General features: G+C 39.3%; 1 protein-coding gene and 1 long non-coding RNA gene across 4 annotated transcripts in view; one reads left to right on the top strand and one right to left on the bottom strand.

Moving 5' to 3' along the window:
- Positions 1-481: 481 nt before the first annotated feature.
- LOC135257887 (uncharacterized) lies at positions 482-3574 on the bottom strand. Of its 2 annotated transcripts, XR_010330798.1 has the most exons (4): positions 2582-3574; positions 2317-2490; positions 1789-1912; positions 485-1357 (listed from the first exon to the last, which is right to left on the bottom strand). It is a non-coding gene; the product is annotated as an uncharacterized LOC135257887 (long non-coding RNA). The 2 variants fall into 2 exon arrangements; XR_010330797.1 differs by having other exon boundaries at positions 482-1357; positions 2317-3574.
- A 4332-nt stretch (positions 3575-7906) lies between these two features.
- cpsf2 (cleavage and polyadenylation specific factor 2) overlaps positions 7907-19400 on the top strand; it is an 80678-nt gene continuing 69184 nt past the window's right edge. The window contains exons 1-5 of one of the 2 annotated variants that reach the window (XM_064341058.1): positions 7907-8088; positions 9247-9353; positions 9703-9862; positions 10444-10549; positions 10671-10800. In XM_064341058.1, the coding sequence (XP_064197128.1) occupies positions 9830-9862; positions 10444-10549; positions 10671-10800 (269 nt within the window). In that variant the 5' untranslated portion in view covers positions 7907-8088; positions 9247-9353; positions 9703-9829. Of the gene's footprint in view, positions 8089-9171; positions 9354-9702; positions 9863-10443; positions 10550-10670; positions 10801-19400 lie in introns of both variants that reach the window. The other variant, XM_064341057.1, reaches the window with a different exon arrangement.

Here is a 19400-nt window from a genome sequence, read left to right as displayed (position 1 = left end):
TGGTGAACTCGCACTGTAAGCACCCAGGGGCCTGGGGGCCCTAGTGGTCAGCTCATGCTTTAAGCGCGGAGGGGCCCAGGGACCCTCACACTGTAAGCGCAGAGGGGTCTGGGGGCAGTAGTGGTGAGCTCACATTTTAAACACCAAGGGGCCCGGGGGCCCTCACATTGTAAGCGCTGAAGGGTCTGGGGAGCCCTAGTGGTTAGCTCATGATATAAGCACCCAGGGGCCTAGCGGTCAGTTTGCGCAGTGCGCACTGAGGGCCCTGGCGTTCAACTTCTTTCGAAAGTCTTGGGCCACACACCGCGCGCAGCTTGAGGCTTGGAGGCCCCCTGGCAGTCCGAGGCCCCGGGGCACTGGCCCGGTCCATAATTCAGCCATGCTGAGCACTGATATCAACGTTAGCAAACTGTCAAATGTTAAATACTGTTCTAGTGTGCTTGCTAGCTAGCTATCTAGTAAACTAAACCACTGCCAGCAAAGACCCTTATTCAGCACAACACTACAACAAAGTACAGCAACAATGAATTAAAAATGACATTTTAACAAGAATGAGCTAATATTCCTCCTCCACTGTCACAGGCGACTACAAATGCTCCGCAGAATGATATTGGAGTTAAGACATCTCCGTTGTTTATTGTTTATACCGTTGGACGGAAAGAGCGGTTGTCTGACAGTCGGAGGGTTGCCGGTTCGATCCCCCGCCCTGGGCATGTCGAAGTGTCACTGAGCAAGACACCTAACCCCTAATTGCTCCCAATGAGCTGTTTGGTACCTTGCTTTCACCGTTGGTGTGTGAATGGGTGAATTAGAGGCATAAATTGTAAAGCGCTTTGGATAAAAGCACTATATAAATGTAGTCCATTTGCCATTTACCATTTTATTCTGTCCAACCAGTAAATCAGAAATCAGGAAATTCTGATGGAGCGAATTAAATAAAAGTGATTGGCAGATTCAAATGGCGCAGAATGAAGTTGACCAATTTGGGTGGGCACTGCCCACCCCTGCCCACTTCTAGATCCGGCTCTGCTGCGAGCTGGGCTGCTGCTCCTCTTTGAGGATTTAGCCTCCACTCTACAATATATTGAGCAAATGTAAGATGGTCTATTAAAACTGTGCACCCCCTGAATTAAAAAAGAATAAATTAAACATTCTAAAATGTATCTGAAGTATGTATCTTTAATGTATTGTGCACATAATTGTAATTAAAGAAAACAATGTTTTAAAAAGAATGTATACTATTGATGCAAGTTTATTGAGTGTCATTAATGCTGAGAATTGTTTTTACCCACAAAAGTAATCGCTCATCCTCCTCCTTTGTCCTCCCTTTCTTCCTCCTTTATCCATCTTTCTTAAACTGTCGAATTGAAACAAAATTAAACGTTATGTATGTGGGAAATATTCAATCCTATTTTAGCTGCTGACCAGCAACCTGCTGATTTTGCTCAAGCAATCAAAGTTGCTGTTAATAATAGCCGGCGTTCGTGGGGGCAGTTTATTCATCTCTCTTTAAAATGTTGCGTAGATGAAATTACATGTTAATGAAATTAGCTACCACTTCCAAACAATCAAAACAATCAACAATATTTTTCTTTCTGTGCCTGTCTATATAAAAGACTGTTCCTCCTGAGTTTTTTTTTTTTTCTTCAGATTTTTCTTTTTTTTTTTTCCTGATTGGTTGAGCGAGTAACTGGCTAGAGAGAACACATGGACTGCAGCATACGACAAATGGACTGGATTGTCATAGTTATTTGTAAAACCGCCGGTCAGAATTATTTATTTATTTACCAAAGGTGGGTGGACGCCGGTGGAGCAGTCCCTCATTCTTCTCTCTTGTTCTGTAGGTGAGAGTCGAGTGCCTCCCAGCTGCATTGGCTCGGGAACTTCTTTGGTGTTTGGGCTAGGCAGGGGTCTAAAAGGGGACAAACAACGGTTGTACAGTCTTTGGGCCAGAGGTCTCTCCCTTAAACGATTGTCCAGGCGCAGAGCCATTTCAATGAGAGCCTCAAGACTGTCCACCTCCTCTCTGGTTGCCAATTCATCCTGGATGTGTTCTGATAGACCATGCCGAAAAACTGCCATCAGTGCTTCTTGATTCCAGCGACTCTCTGCAGCTAGAGTCTTGAACTGGATAGCATAGTCAGCCACACTGCGGGTGCCTTGTTGTAGGAGAAGGAGCTGGTTGACGGCTTCGCGACCACAGGCTGGGTGATCAAATACCCGCCTGAACTCAGCAGTGAATAACTGATAGCTTGCGCAGATCGGGGACTGCTCCTCCCAATTCCCAAACAGCTGTGGCCCAAGCTAGGGCCTTACCTGTGAGCAGGGTGATTATGTAGGCAATCTGGGAACGCTCAGTGGGAAACGAGGAGGGCTGAAGCTGGAAGGTCAATGAGTATTGGATTAGAAAGCCTCGACAGCCACTTGGATTCCCATTGTAATGCTCTGGGGCTGGAAGGTGTGGCTCAACTGTGGGACCTGGGGCTGGGACTGGGCACGTAGGAGAGGGAGGAAGAGGGACAGTAGCTGCATGGATTTGTGATGAAAGATGCTGGATGGTCTTGAGTATTTCACCAAATACCTGGTCATGTCTTGAAACGGCCGCCTCTTGGCGTGCAAGAATATCTTCATGGCGTTGCATCGAAACATCCTGACTGGTCAAAGCCGCCACCAGGTTTTGTAGGACAGGAACCTCGGTGGCATAGTTATCCTCTGCTGGGTTCATTTTTAGGCTCTTTCTGTCAGGACCGGGTCAGGATTCGATCCCCGGTCCTTGTGGTCAGAGTCAAGAGCTCTACCACTGGGCTAGGACTCAAAGACTGATGAACCCAAAAGCAGAGGCAGGCACCAGAAGTCTAGCGAAAAAAGGTTTTTGATTTTCCAAGAACAAAGAACTGGATTCCAAAAAACATGTAAGCAAGGAAGGCCAAAAAATTTCTAAATCCAAAAAACTCATAGAAAAAGAAACTAAACACAAGAGAGTTTTCAAGCACAGCAACAGTCCAACAAAAGAGATCACAAGGTAGCACTTACTCAAGGTAGACAGGACAAAGGCTGAGCAAAGACAGCTACAAAACGGGCAACTTAAATATACAGCACAATTAAGACACAGGTGGAACATATTACCACGACACACTCAAAGACAAAAAAAGGAAACCCAAAGTCAACAAAAGGATGAATTACAGTCCAGATCCTGACACATTCTTATTCTACTGAGAGGCATGATACAAAAATGTCCTAACCTAGATGCTTGATTAATGTATTTTTTTATTAGCTAGTGTTATCTGTATTAATTTCTGGACACTGCAGCAGCTTGTGGGACTGCTCCTCTCGATACATTCATAATCGTCATTAGAATGCAGCCCTCTTTGTCAGCTGTAGCGACTGTAGCCCTACTCTCAGTTTTGCTAGCTCAAATAATTCACAAAACCTTAAAAATAAACACTTTCCCTTTCGTTTTCATGGAAAAAAAAATCACCATGTTGTAGTATGGAAATGGAAGTAGTTGAATCACTCAAACATTTTAAATGCCCTAAAAAAATTTTTTTAATTCGCGCTGTTTTGGCGATTTGCCAACAATACCTTTTCCTTGTCTTTCGGTCGCTGAAGAAAAAAAAGTGACGCTTTGACAGACAGTGCGACCTTTGCGCGCTGCAAATCTTCCGACCACCTCAGAAAGGAGCGAGAAAGGAGCAAGCACAGAGCGCGGGGCCGAGGCTCTTTTTGAAAATAAATATGTGGATGCGACAGTATGGTTTTGAAAGCGCATTTAGGCAGAAATATTTGGGAAGTTTAACGTTTTGAATTTAAGAATTTAATATATAGGCTATGTACTGTAAAAAAATAATAAAATAAAATTTAAAATATATATATATATTTTATTTTATTTTATTATTTTTTTATTATGGTGGCAAGGCAAAACCTTACCAGCGGAAACGTTGATATAGCCTATATATATATATATATATCGTCATATCGCCACCTAAAGTACCGGAGTGTGCCGTATCCAGGCAACCGACTGGAGTGGTCGGCGTAGGCATGCATATATAACCCAAGCGGCCAAAACCAGACTTCGTTTTTGAAGCTCATTTCCTGGTGTTGTAGTTCCTGGTTGCTCACTAGCGCCACTACGGATGGCTCCAGTATAGGTGTTTTCATATCCGGTTTCCATGTAAGTCTACGGTACAAATGCGATCAAAATACAAAGTCAATAATTTTTTCTCACAAGAACAAATAGTCATAATAGGTGTATTTTATTGGTCTTATGACTGTCCATGGGTCGATTTCATGATTTATTGCGTCATTTGGGCACAGTGCCAATATTTGTTCTGGACCAATGAGGTACAGCTTGCGTCACTTCCGGATTACTGCGGAAGACTCAGCTACAGTAGGGGCTACAGTCTATTGTCACTGGGGTGGGCGGTGGCGCTTCTTGGCCTTGCCATTGCGGCTCCGGCTACGGTCCGCCTGTGCTAAGTCTGAAAATGCAGGCATCCCATTTCATGGTGATTTCATTATGGCGTGTGCTATTTACAGCTGCTCTAGACGACCATAAAATAATCCTCCTCTTAAGTTTTTCGGTATCCGAGTCATTTTTACTATTTCCTTTAGCCTACTTAACCAAATAATTACTTGGCAGAAAGCGTAATCAGCTTGCTATATTTGGTAGTCCAGTAGTAGCCTGTGCTAAAACAGTTCGCAACTTCGGCTACCAAGCCATTTGACTAGCTAGCTAACCTTAACCGGCAAACATTCAATCTGTCAAACGTGTTTGGCGGCTTGTCAGTCGTGTACATTCCGTAAATGTCTACCTGGGCCATGCTTCACGCATGTGACAAAGCTACTATAATCCCGATTTTGGGATAAACACCTTTTCAGTTTCACGAAGCGAATTAAGAGTTTCAAGGTTCATTTGCTGAATATACAACACACGATGAAATCACACACACAGAATTTAACGAAATTAACCATCTTGGCATTTAGAAAGGAACATGTTTTTAGCATTTAAGAGACCGACAAGCTAGGCATTTAAGACAGTGGTTCTCAGAATCGGTTCTGGGGGCTCCTTGCGTATATTGGCTTTTCTCCATTGGTTTTGATGATTTACAAGAAAAAATAATAGCCTAATAATAATTAGAAATTCAACGTAGGCTACATTATTTTTGTCTTCATGCACCAGGTGGAAAACTTGCCGTACAAAGTGCGTTGTCATATTTACACGCCTGCAGATCAGTTATTAAAATACTTGGTAGATTTGTTAATCACCGCTGAGTGTTAATTTTTGTTCGGTAGAAAGTGATTTGCGAATGATCGGTCAGCTAGCGTCACCCAGCAAGTGAACACCACAAACGGCGATGGAGTAGCTAGTAGTAGCAGGCTCATTATCTGACTGGCGAAAACCTACGACGATAACTTGCTCGGTTAACAGCAGATCTACCAGACAGTTATACGAAAATTTGCCTAGTCAAATCACCAGTAGCCTACACATCTCCGATTGATTGACCATCAGTGTAGTCAATGTTCTTCCCCTGTGGTTCATATTGCTAACGCGTGAGCTAACCACGGACAGCCTACCTAGCTCACTGGCAAGCTGATATGCTAGCTAAGCATATTCGTTTTGCTGAGAAACATACATTAAAGATAACTGAACATAGCCTAATTGTATTTTTAATGTCATACATATAACGTGATTACATGACACAGTACAGTCACGGATGGAAATTAAACTCCGTAAACATCTGATAATATATTTTAAAACATAACGGCAGACAGTCAGCTAGCCTCGTTCAGGTTGAGAGGCTTTTCCGCACCGGACTGTCAATCAAATTGTTAAAATCACAAGACCGCTTAACTCTATGGTTTTGGCTCCAAATCGAGAAAATGGCCGCGCCCGCCATTGAGCTTCAAAACGTGTTTTAGAGACCCACGGAGAGTCAATGGGTGACGTCACAGTAGCTTTGTCCATATTTTTTACAGTCTCTGATATAACCACAGCCGTAGATATTGTTTATATACGGTTTCAACGGTAACAACATAAACAAACGTTACTGCGCATGTGCGTTGTTCTGGCCCTAACTTGACTTCCGGCAGACTTCCGCAAACAATCAATAACAACAGAGTCCCTCTAGACTATTTCTGATAACAAGCAAAGTAAATAACAAGTAAATTACGTTAGCTAGCTAGTTAAAACTATGTCTAGCCCGTATTATTTGGGGTTACCAGTCGAAGAAAAGAACCGTTACTTGGCCAAACTGAAATGCGATAATGTTACATTACCAGAAAATCAAGTGACAGATAACTGTTCACAGTATTGCACCTTGCTGAGCATCATACATTCCTTACATAAGTCATAACTGTTCTGGGTTACATGCACATTCATTCCTGTATAAAAAGTGCACTCTTTCTATGATATTGCTTAAAAACGATGATTAGAAGCACAAACTGGGGCTAGTGGGCAGCATGTGTAGCCAATGCAATTACTGTAGGTTATTTATTTGTATAGCATGTATTGATGGGAAAACATCGTGGCTCTTATAGTTTGGGTCATCTTGCTAGGTTACCACAACAAAAATGATCAGGCAATGTAACGCTGTCAAGTCATTGGAAACAGGTATCATAACCTTAGTAAAAAACGTAGCTAAAGCGTATGAACTACTAGCATTGAGCTAACGTTACTGTGCATAATTTATAAAATGTTAGCTACGTTTAGCTAGCTAGCTAGTTGGCTAGCTAACTAGAATGAATTAATTAAGCTACAATCAATTTAGTTAGCTAATTCATAACTATTTCAGGCGTGTTACTGGTCAGCTTAGTTATCGCTTATTATGAGTTTGTTACCTGAAACAAAGTGCTAGAGTGAGAGCACCTATTCGACCACCTTCGTCCGACAGACAGGAAAGCGTAAACTGATTCGCAACTATAGGCGAAATATCGGTAACAACCTGTACCTAGTTATGTAGGAAAAATATCCTTGTTATCCTCCTGTGGTTATTTTTTCAGTACTTTCACGTTTTTTGTGTGCCAGCAAATAAGTCAGACGTGGTCCAGCGCTAGAATTTGGTTGCTAAGGGGACGTGTATCGACCACCCCATATAAATGAATGGAACTTGACATAAATTTGCTAGTATCCTGTCTTGCATATTGGAGGTTAATATGAGAAAGGGTGGTCTCTCATCAGCACGTCTAGGAATCCGTACATATTCACTGTTGTAACCTAAGTCGCAGGACGCAAAATAGCCGTTAGGAAAGCAGTTTGAAATTATGAAGCAAAGTCTGCGCCATTGACTTTAATGGGTCGCGATGACATAATTCATTGTCTTAAGTTGATATAGTAAATAAAGCTGTATTAGTATTACTAAATGTGTATGTATGAAGTTGATTTTTTAAAATACAGTTTATTATGTGTATTTTTACAGGACTTACATTTTAATAGGTAACGATGTCCAGTTATTTCTCAAAAGTACGAAGTAACAACGGGCAAGCACCAGCTATGAAAATCGCAGGGATTCATCAATTCGTTTCACAATTTCCTAGTGAGGTTACAAAGTTAAATTATGTATTTTTATTAATTTTCGAAATATAGTTTGTTCCTGAGGTCAGGTTGCACCCCACAGCACAACAACCTGAGCCCAACATCAGTCTGTTCATCAGTTTAACTTTCACTCCATTTGTAATCGGTGCCATATTAGCCAGTAAACACAAACCCAATAATAAACAAACACAGACCGGAAGTTAACTTAGGGCCAAGCGCATAACCTTGGCAACGCGCGTGCCACCGATGAAACCGTCTATATATGTATAAGACAATATCTACGGCTGTGATTATACATGCATGTCTACGCCGACCACTCCAATCGGTTGCCTGGATACGGCACACTCCGGTACTTTAGGTGGCGATATGCACCTTGTACATTGGTTAAATCCCGCCATTAACAAAAAGAAGAACATTTGAAATAGCAGTTAGGTAACATAATCGCCAGATAGCTTCTCGGTGTAACGTTATTCATTTTATACTTTGACGGCAAGAAAGTATCCTTGACCTGATGAGTTCATGGTATGCTACTATTATTCTGTGGTGCATATAGTTAGGTAAGTAACCGTGCTAACTAGCAGATAAATTCACCTAGGCTACGTTTCCAAGCTAACCTTAGCTGCTAGCTAGATTCCTGGTTTCCTTGCTAGCTAACGTTATATGTTCAAAAAGCGTATCTTAAAGTTACTTTGGGTACCGCAGAAGCGAGTTTACAAAGGTGGATACGTTTTGTTGTAGATAATTCAATTGGTTTTCTAAATCGTAAGGTCGCATAGTTCAGTAATATAGGTAAGGTAATATGCCGTTCCATGTGATGCTTAGTTTTACTCGCTTTTTACAACGAAACTAGAATTTTGCCGTTTCTTACTCTACGCTGTAAATCGTGCATGTTAGCTCACGGTAGTTAGTAGAAATCATAGATACTTAACGTTAATTTAGGGTAGATATCTATCTCAGTAATTCTGAAACCGCATGCTGGTATTGTTTCAAGCAGTCTGTTACTCAGTTAAGGTTGCTGAACAAATGTGTTCAACTTTTTCCTTAGAATTTAAAATTAACGCAGTATAGGTTTGGTTCATTATCATTTGCTTTGTCTTTGAATTTTTCATTTTCTATCAAATGGTTAATTTAAATGGCCAGATGTCTACACTTTCACAATTAAGAGCATATTGATTTACCTCAGTCTATGTTGATCAGTTCAATTTTTATTTTTTATGTGATTGTTTACAATGTAGCACAGTGTGAATGTGGGTCTTTTATTCTTAATACCATGCGTTGCTCTTTCTGACATAGTGCATCTTAAAATGACAAATAATCCCATAAAACGTGTCAAGTGTCCAGTTAAAAAGAATAGCCTGTTAAAATTTTGGGATTGAAATTGTGGTTGGAACAAAAACAAACATATAGAAGTATATTTGAGAACCACTAAAGTAGCTAGCTGCATTCTAAACGAAAATGTATGTCTAGAGTATTAGTTTTTGAGTTTTAATTGAAATAAAACAAAGCTTATTTCATGGAAAAAAAAGGCTTGTTTACTTCCAGCAGATGTACTGCCAGTACAACAACTTGAAGTGTGTGTGAAGGCGTAAAATGTTAGTGCATGATGGTAATATTTTGAACAGCTGTACTTGTTATTTCAGTGTGAAGCATCAGCCGCAACTTAATTGATGAAAATGACATCCATTATCAAGCTGACTGCCCTCTCCGGTGTGCAGGAAGAATCTGCGCTTTGCTACCTGTTACAGGTGGATGAGTTTCGTTTCTTACTTGACTGCGGTTGGGATGAGAGCTTCTCTCTAGACATCATCGATGCTATAAAAAGGTATTCTTTTTAAAGCTCCTCTTGATTCTTCTCTTTTCTTGTACAAAATGGGGCTTATTGGTTGTAGAGGAGGAAGGTCTGTGTGGACTTGTGTTATCTGTAGGGTTCCCACACATTCTGGGATTTTCCATAGTGCTTGAATATTCTTGCGGCTTAAGTTCCATCCTTACTGCTAAGGATTTTCACTGAGTACGTTAACCTTTTGACAACATGATCATTTGTAATGAGGGTGGTAATAAGATTGGAAGTTGTCTTTGGGGGGGAAATCGTTGCATTTTGCATTTGAAGTACTGTGAGAACCTGTACTTAGTCAGCGCTGATATCTGGTCTCTTGGTACGGTCTCTCAAGGCATGTTCATCAAGTGGATGCAGTCCTCCTCTCCCACCCTGATCCCCTACACCTTGGAGCTTTGCCGTATGCTGTAGGGAAACTAGGCCTTAACTGCACCATTTATGCCACCATTCCTGTGTACAAGATGGGACAGATGTTCATGTACGACTTGTATCAGGTGAGATGATAGCAGCTGTGTGTGATACTGAAGTCAGGTTCCCATTTCTAAAATTTCTTCCCATCTCTATTGTTCCATAGAAATGTGTTTGTGAAAGCTCAGCTAATACTATAACTGGTAAGGTAACGTTAACACAAATTTTTTTTTTTTGCCGTTCACTTTTTGTTCAACCTCTGCTTTTTGTATTTGAGCCTGAGTTTGTAAGAGAATCATAAATTACACACGCAAAGAACACCTTAAACATTTTCAGTGGATTAAGAATATAAGGAGATGTTTGATGATTTCAGAAACCATTTCCCAGATGTTTAAGTTTGTGTTGGACTTGTTGATTGACAGACAACAAACAAACAAATTTAAGCATTTTTAGTTCTTCACAACAGGGTTTTCTGTAACAGTTTTACAAACTGAACCCAGAACCCAGAATGGGGGACAAACGCATAATACCTGGACATTTGTGGCTGGAAGTTAAATGCAACATTGAGAATATTCATCAAAAAAGGCGGACTGAATAAAAATGATGTGTGGGGTTCATATGGGAATGTAAATGACTGAAGGCACCATTCTGTCCCTTGTTTCATCAGTCTCGTCACAATACTGAGGACTTCACCTTGTTCACCCTGGACGATGTGGATTCTGCCTTTGACAAGATACAGCAGCTAAAGTACTCTCAGATAGTGAATTTGAAAGGTAAGAATGCTGAAAAACATCAAAAGCTGTTTGTCAGGTTGATGTCTGTGTTTTGAAATGGTGTTTGGATTAGCTTTCTTGTAAAACAATGGCAGATTGTTCAGAGAAGTGTCTTTTGCAGGGAAAGGGCATGGCCTGTCCATCACCCCACTCCCTGCCGGTCACATGATTGGCGGAACCATTTGGAAGATTGTGAAGGATGGGGAAGAGGAGATTGTGTATGCTGTGGACTTCAACCACAAGAGGGAGATGTAAGTGTACCATGGAAGTTAGGGGTGGTAGTCTCTAGGCACCTCACAATTTGATTAAGATTTCGATTAATGCAATTAGCACCATTCTCAAAGTATCTTTTTTTTTTTTAAATTTCTATACATGACACATTTTTTTTCTTAGTGTGTCACCACTACTTTTAAAACAATGCATAATCATCAATGTCTAACATAACATATATTTTCTAACATAAAATAAACCCTTAGATGAATTTACTTCCATTATATTTTACAATATAGTAACAAATGGAAGTGTGCCAACTGGCAGGTTACACGTGTCAGCATATTTTCCAGCAAGAAAAAGAAATGAGCCTGTAGTAGCTTCTTTGGCTTAAATTAACATGTCCTAAATTGCCCCTTTGTGATTCAAATACGATGTGCATTCTTGTTTGACATCTTTGGTCATATTGGCTCAATGGCCGCAAAATGCATTTAGACCTGCAGATTAAATTTCTCCATTGATTTTTATTTATTTGTTTTTATTTATTTGTTCTGTATGCATTGATTCAATTTTCAAATGTGACTACTAGGGGTGGACCGATCATGAAATCAGCCGATTCTGATAGCTGATTTGTAAAGTTTAAAAAAAAATTTGTTACTTCAAAGCAACAGGTGACGAAGAAAACCTAAACATTGTTATATTGTTGTCGTAGCTACACAGTGAAGGAGCTCTGATTCAATGTGGCTGTCTTTTCTCAACTGCTTCCAGAAGAGTGCGTTTTGACGGCTTCACACCATTATCTGCCCCAGAGCCTTATCATAAGGAGACGTTTCAGTGCAACGTGGGCGGAATGACATCTACCGAAGTCATGTGTGTTAGAGTCGATTTCTCTAGTAATCTCCTGAAAAGGTGTCAACGTGTTTTAAATTTAATCTGAATCACCTTTATAAAATAATGTAGAAAATACAAATATTGGACATGTTGCACTCAGACCTGCCAACCTGCATGCATTTCGTGTACCAACCACGCAATTGTTGGTCAAAATACGCAGGTACGAAATGCTAGCTGAAACTACGCAAAAAAAAAAAAAAAAATATATATATATTATTGTAATTTAATTACGAAAAACAATCAAATAGTACAAAACAATACAGTACATTTATTCGGTATTTGAACTACATCCCTCGAACTGTGAATTGAACCAGATGCTAACGACCTTGTGCTTTTGGTTCTGTAACCCCTCCCCGACCCACTCAACATCCACTGATACGCAGCGGTACTTTATTATCCACCGAGGCGTAACGCTGCATTGCTGAGGTAAAATGGGAAGTGGGGAATAATAATCAACAAGAACAAAAATGTGACCGTAATGTTAACATATAAAACGTTAAAACATGTTCTGTAACTTTACGAGATGATGCATTTCAAGGGGTATATTGTAATGAGATAAAATAGTGTATATAGTTAGCCGTAGCAGTAGCTCGCATACGATTTAGCCTCGTTAGGAGACGTGCGAATAACTGATGGAGTAATTTAGCTGCAGTAACTCAAACGCTATGGAGACTCCGTGTTCAAACTTTGAATCGCGCACGCTCTGTTGGAGCAAAGTGACCATTGCAAAGGTGTTTGACTATAGACTGCTAACGTAGCAAATAATTCCTATTATTGCAGCCAGTCACCCGACCAGCCTTGCAGTTAGAAAATAATCATGACGTCAGATGACGAGGATACTAACAAGAGCCGCGTTTCCACCGCAGGAACTATACCCCGGAACTAGGAACCTTTTGAGGAACTCGGTGCGTTTCCACCGCAGGAACTAGGGTCTAAATTTAGTTTCGGGGGCTTTGTTTTACCCCCCAAAAGGTTCCTGCTCGGGGGGTAGTACTTTCCGAAAGTACAGGAACCTTTTGGGTGTAGCTTGCAGCGCTGAACATTTCTGATTGGTCGAGTACTCGCAGCATTTTTTTGTGTCTGTTTTCAGGCGCCATGTTTGAAAATATGCAGGCGCAAACCGATTTATTTTCATAATAACTTCAAATCAAACTTGTATGTTATGCGGCGCAGTAGCCTACTTTTGGTTATAGCCTGCCAACGTCTTGGAATTATAAAGTGTGCTCTTCTGTTCTTTTCTTGCTTTAGTATTCGTTTTATAAAATGCTAAGCATTCGTGCTGGGACAGCATATTACGTGCTAAAACATTCAAACGGATTAATTCGGTTGCTGAATATTTTCTTCCGGATTTTCTTTGTTAGCCCGTTGTAATTGACTCAAAACGTTTGATACAGTTATGTGAGGTATGCGGTAGTTCTGCGTAATTCACATTGGTGATACAGTAAAAGCAAACTGGAAATCACCTTCCGCACTTTTTGTCAGGGTAAAATAACAGGTTAATTCTAGTAATCGTACCTTTAGCTTTTTCAGACTGCCATAATTTTACTCTGCCATTCTTCAATTCCACAAAAAGACCAGGAAGACTATGGACTAATTTATGGTGCATGGTTCGCATCTGGAGGGCACACTTCGCTGATCGGCTAGCAGTAACTTCGAAGGAAAACAAACGGTGGCTGTACCACTACTAATTTAAATTTTCACGCAAGTCCGAGTTTTCGTTCTATTCTTGTCATTTTGCGATTAGCCTATATAGAATTGACGATGAGAAAGTAATCAAACAGCAAATTGTTTACAACGTGTGCATGTTTTCTGCTGTTGTTGCCAGTTATATTGGAAATGTGAATGCATTCTGTCGCTTCGGATGTCAAGACATGAAAGCGAATGTTCGCATAAAAACATAATGAATGTGTTTGAGAGGATATATAAAACAGTTACAATCTGACTATTGGCCTGTTATATACTATTTGTTGCATAACAACGGTCCAAGTTCAACTACCAATGACATTTTTGCTTGACAACGGTAAAATATGCCCAAACGGCTGCAGAAGAATATTTCAATTCCATGTGATTAAATCGATAAAAATCAATAAATACAAAAGTAACCATATATAGTCATTGTTGGTAACCCGTTGTATATAAGTGGAATAAACCCTTCCGGGCTGTCCCGGTTATTAGAAAATAATGTAGGCTACTTTGGTGGTAGTATGGGGTTACAGAAGAAATCATATGACAGATGGACCGACGACAACGTCGCTTTTTCATACGTCAGTGGGCTAATTTGCCTAATCTTCGCGGGACTTTAGACCCCGGTGGAAACGCAGACAACCATTGGCTGAAGGAACCTTTTAGTTCCTGGTGAAGTAGTTCCTGGGACTGAAAGTTCCGGGTAATTTTGGTGGAAACGCGGCTAAGGAGAGAGAGAGAGCAGCAGACCTACTAAAAAGAAGCGAGTCCATGCCCCCCAGAAGTTCCTCGCAAAATATCAGGAGCAATGGCCGTGCCTCCGCCCCTCAAAACGTCCGTTTTGCACATTGTGCAATTATGATTTTGACATTAGCCACCAAGGAGCTTCAGGTAATAATTTAGCTAAACCTCTAGTTACAAAGGCCTACATTCCTAGATAATTTTGAATCAATTGAATACTTTTTTTTTTTCATTCGGCCTATTTGTGTGCCTATATAAGCTGATTCAATTATTTGTTAAATAAAAATGGAAATCATGAACTTGGTTTTATTCATAATTGACAGTGTTTTACATTGCAACATGTTTTTTTTTTTTTTTTTTTTTTACAACATAAGTTTCTGTAAATACTTGAAAATGAAAACATATGTTACAATATACAAAATAAATTATTTCAATTTTTATTAAATAATTGAATGCAATTCACTTAGCTGATGGTTATCAGTTTGTATAAGCCCACATATCATATAATGAAATATTAATTATGAAAAAATTGTTTTAAACAGGCATACTCAAACTTTTGACTTGCAAGTGTATCATAATATAGCCCAGTGCAGTGCAAGTGATATTTTAGAATCAGGTCAAATTATACGATTTTGCCTGATCACTTCAACAGTCAAAACTAGAATTATGAAGAAAGGCTTGTGTGTGCGTGCAAAGCGAAGTGGTGCAAAAGCATGTGAACTAAGCGTTACACTGACTATTGTGGTACTCAAAATATTTTCCTAAGGTTGGCAGGTATGTGCACTGGCTGATTATTCATCAGACTATTATGAGGATGTTGTCGAGCGGCTTCATTTTGATGGCTGCCTATATTTATTTGAACTGGAATACCAAGACAAAGACAAAATTTTATCTGTGTGTGCACATAATAGTGTAGCAATCCTGCAAGTTCAGACAATTATTTTTAATTTTGACAAATTTATTTAAACATCCACATTCATTTTCTCTTCCCAATAACATGTTTAGATAAACTGGACTTGCTGGAATGTACATTGAATCTGTAGCCTTAATATACCCCATAGACACAGACACCGTGGTGAAGCTACTAGAGGAAAAAAACGTCTAAAAAGCCAAAACTTGGCAATGAAGCAGTTACATAAAGTACTATCAGAACCTAAAGGATTGATGAAAAACTTTGCAAAAATAAAACCCAGGTTGAAAAAAACAGACTTGTAATATCCGCTTCCCTTTGTATTGTTTTCAGTCAGCTGACATTTTGGGAAATAATCATGATTATATCGCACAATACTTATTGGGTTTTCTGCAAAGCTGCTGGAACCCTCTCTTTTTCTTTTTTTTTCTATGTGGAAAATGCTTGTAGCTCCCAGATGGTATGTTGAAAACTCTTGAAACTTGGGAGGCATGTTATGGATCTGTGAAATTGCAATCTGTTAGAACATAGCAGCAATTGACCGCATGGTGGCACTATAGACCAATTTATAACTTTTTAACATGCACTTGCAGTGGTTTAGAGTTTCATTTGGTGCTGTCTTCCCGAAAGGTCTTCCCAACTGAGGCAAATTTGCAAAAATAAATTTGTTGTTTGAAATAAAAATCTGAAGTGCTAGGCAAAATATTTTCCTGAGTAAATGAGCAAAATCCAAAAACTTACATTTATAGCGACTCTCCCCTACATTAAGCATTCATGTGACCCATAGAAACAAAAAAAGGTTTCCTAATTTTGGAAACTTTGTACACATCCTGCTTGTTTCCCCAAAATGAATGTTTTGTACGTGTTCCACACCAAACATATTCACAACCATGTAGGCCTATTTTGGGCTTTTGTCCTCAGTGCTTTGAGTTATAATTGTGCTTTTTGAGTAGGCCTATTTACATGCATTTGGTTTCACTAATATTAAAGATTTAATTAATTGCTTGTTATATTGCATACTTACTATACATATTCTTACTAGTGTGTTTAATTCAACAACCCAGTGCCTCTTGCATACATGTTATTTTTCTTACTCTTATTTTCTTTTTGCCGAAATTTCTGTCCTCTACTTCTCCTTATAGCTTTTAAGCTAGACATGCGGGGCAACATAGCTCAGGACGTAAGGGCGGTTGTCTGGCAGTCGGAGGGTTGTCGCTTCGATCCCCGCCCTGGGCATGTCAAAGTGTCCCTGAGCAAGACACCTAACCCCTAACTGCTCTGGTGAATGAGAGGCATCAATTGTAAAGCGCTTTGGATAAAAGCGCTATATAAATGCAGTCTGTTTACCATTTACATGCCATTCCAACAAAATGGCAACAGTGGCAAATGTTGAGCTATAGTACATGTGATTCTATTTCAGCCAATTGGACAGTTAATTGGAAAGACACCCTTTTTTATGCCTGCGAAGCAAGCCACTAAGTGTATTCATAACAACCAAATGCGTATAATAGTGGCAGTGAAATGATAACATTACATAACGTAACATAAATGACGAGAAGAGGCCATACAGTCCAACAATGCTTGCCATTTTCCTAACTAAATATGTGCTGATTACCTACATTCTAGATGGTATCTAACACCATATCAAGCCTAGTCTTGAAAATCCCCAGTTTCTGCCTCTACTACAGGCTATTGACTAATCTCTGTGGAAAAATTATTTCTAATGTCTGTACAGAATTAATTTCAATTTATGTCCTCTCGTTCTACTAACAGATCTCAACCTGAAGAATCTCTTGTAGTTCACTTTGTTGGTCCCCTTTATGAATTTTAAAGCCTCAATCAAATAAGCCCTGAGTCTCCTTTTACTAAGCTTGAAGAGGTTAAGCATCTTAAGTCTTTCCAAGCTTTTATCTTTCATAACAGGAACCAATTTGGTTGCTGCTCTTTGAACCTTTTCCAGAACCACTATATCTTTCTTGTAGTATGGTCCCCAGAACTGCACACACTACACAGTGTGGTCTAACAAATGTATTGTATGAGTATAACTTTCTTGGATTTATACTCAATACTTTTGGCTATATATCCCAGCATCCTGTTGGCCTTTTTTTTTTTTTTTTTACTGCTACAGCACAGTCGGTAGAACCTGAAAGGTTTTGATAAACCATTACTTGCAATTCTTTTTTAATTTGAGCACATTCCATATCACCGCAGACAGGCATCATACATTTATAAAAGAGGATTTTCGGTTGCAAACTGGCATTTAGCGACTGGTATTTTGCAGCCAGTCGGCTGTGTTATTGTAATCTAGCCAATATAACTACGCTACATTAATATTTTCAAACTCTATAAATATCACACCCCTAACCACAAAAATGCTATGCTATATGTTATTTGTTATAGTTAAATTATTCACCGGCTAAAAACATTATGTCGAGACCCTGTCCATCCGTCCGTCATCCGTCAACAATTTGGTTTCCGCTCATTTAACAGAAAACGCCTTTGTCGCCTTTGGTGGTTATTTGGACTTGTCCACACAAAGGCTGGTTTCGATCAGTGACGCCACCACTCATTCAATATGGCCGCCACGGCCGCCATCTAGAATTTGGTTTCCACTCATTTAACAGAAAACGCCTTTGTCGAGCGGGCAGATTTTTTGGTGTTGAATTGGACTTGACCACACAAAGGCTGGTTTTGCTCGGTGACACCACCGCTCATTCAATATGGCTGCCACGGCCACCATCATGAATTTAGTTTCCGCTCATTGTCGCCAATCAGGCAGATTTTTTGGTGTTGAATTTGATTTGACTACACGAAGGCTGGTTTTTATCGGTGATTAATGTTTTCTCTTCTACTCTCATCGGATTCTTCTGTTAAATTTTAGTATATTAACAATAAAAACATTACTTAATACTTCAATCATTGTGTGGCTTTTTGATTTTAGGGGAAGGGAGCAGAGAGGAGGAGAGCATGTTATACGGGGGGTGGGGGGGTTACCTACATTATGTGGTTCACAACATATGGTCGGGGGCATATGCCATGCTCTGCAGTGGCCTTGTTAATAAGGTTACAAAAAGACTTGCTGAGAAGGTTACATGGTTTCATTGTTGTGAAGATGCTTGATGTTAATGTATTAGCTTTTCTTTCTTTGTTAGCCTTGAGAGATATATGGCTGCAAGTAATATGATAGCTAAGATGTATCCTTCCTACAATCTCCCGACCGCTCCTAATCTTTATGAATACTAGTGTATGTTTATAAATATGCTAATTCTGATATATTATTGTAAGCCTATGCATACAAACAAAAGAAACAAAACAAGTTTGCAACAAAGTTGCATTTCTGTTAATTCTGTGCAGTTTTACAATAAATTATTGTGCCAGAAAGTACCTGTAACTTCATTACACAAGAGTGGAATTTCATTGGAGCAGTTTACTATCTGCTAGCTAACTCGACCAAATGAATGTGTGATAAGAGGAGAATTGGACCTGTCGCATTTGCTTTGATATGGTTCTTTTTATTTTGTGAGCTAATTGGCCAGATGTCCCGGCATTCTTCAGTAGGCTTCTGAAAGTTGTAGTACATCAGGTCGTAAGTTTTCCACAACTCTGGCGCCTGTTACCATTTAGCTACCTCCAGATAAGTTATTTGGGTATCTTGGCTTTCAAACTGATATTAGTCGATGAGAGAAAATGGAGGCCTCAATAGCTCAACTGGTTTTTGTTAGTGGTAAATCTGGCAGAACACCATGTAACTTGAAACAGTTTTGGAAACATTGGGTAGTCTTGCTTTGGCATACAGCTTGTTTAATCGTGTGAGGTAAACCGATATTGTTTCTTGTAACTTGGCATAATTTTGATATCAATACTTTTAATGACAGGCCTAAATTTTGCCAGTTTGAATTAATTATTTTTAGACAGTGCTTTGTATGTGTGAGTAACTTTTTTTTTGAGCCATTTTGAACGTTGGTAAGTATAGCCTGACCGATGCCAGATTTTTGGGTCCGATGCCGATCCCGATTTTCATTGAATGAAGCCCACCGATTACCGATGTTTTGACCGATATTTTGTCAAAGTGCAACATTTTCAAATCAATTTGAAAAACGTATATTTTATTAAAGTTTCTATATATAAGAACATTTAACTTATAAACAAACAAATAAAAATAAAAATGAACACACAAAGAACTTTTTAGATAAAAAAGTAAAAGATGATATTAAATTAAATATATATATTAACACCATCTTTAAGTGTGTGAAATCAAAATAACTCCACAACTTGCTTTTACTCCTTTCTTTTCCAGCCATCTATAAAAAATTAATTAAAAAAAAAAAAAAGTTTTCCAGTTTCAAACATGTATTTTTATGAATATTATTATTGTTGTTGTTATTCATTTGTTATTATTATTTCTTAGTATATATT

This window comes from Anguilla rostrata, chromosome 6, assembly GCF_018555375.3.
Source record: "Anguilla rostrata isolate EN2019 chromosome 6, ASM1855537v3, whole genome shotgun sequence".
NCBI lineage: Eukaryota > Metazoa > Chordata > Actinopteri > Anguilliformes > Anguillidae > Anguilla > Anguilla rostrata.
This window is presented reverse-complemented; position numbering and strand designations above follow the sequence as displayed.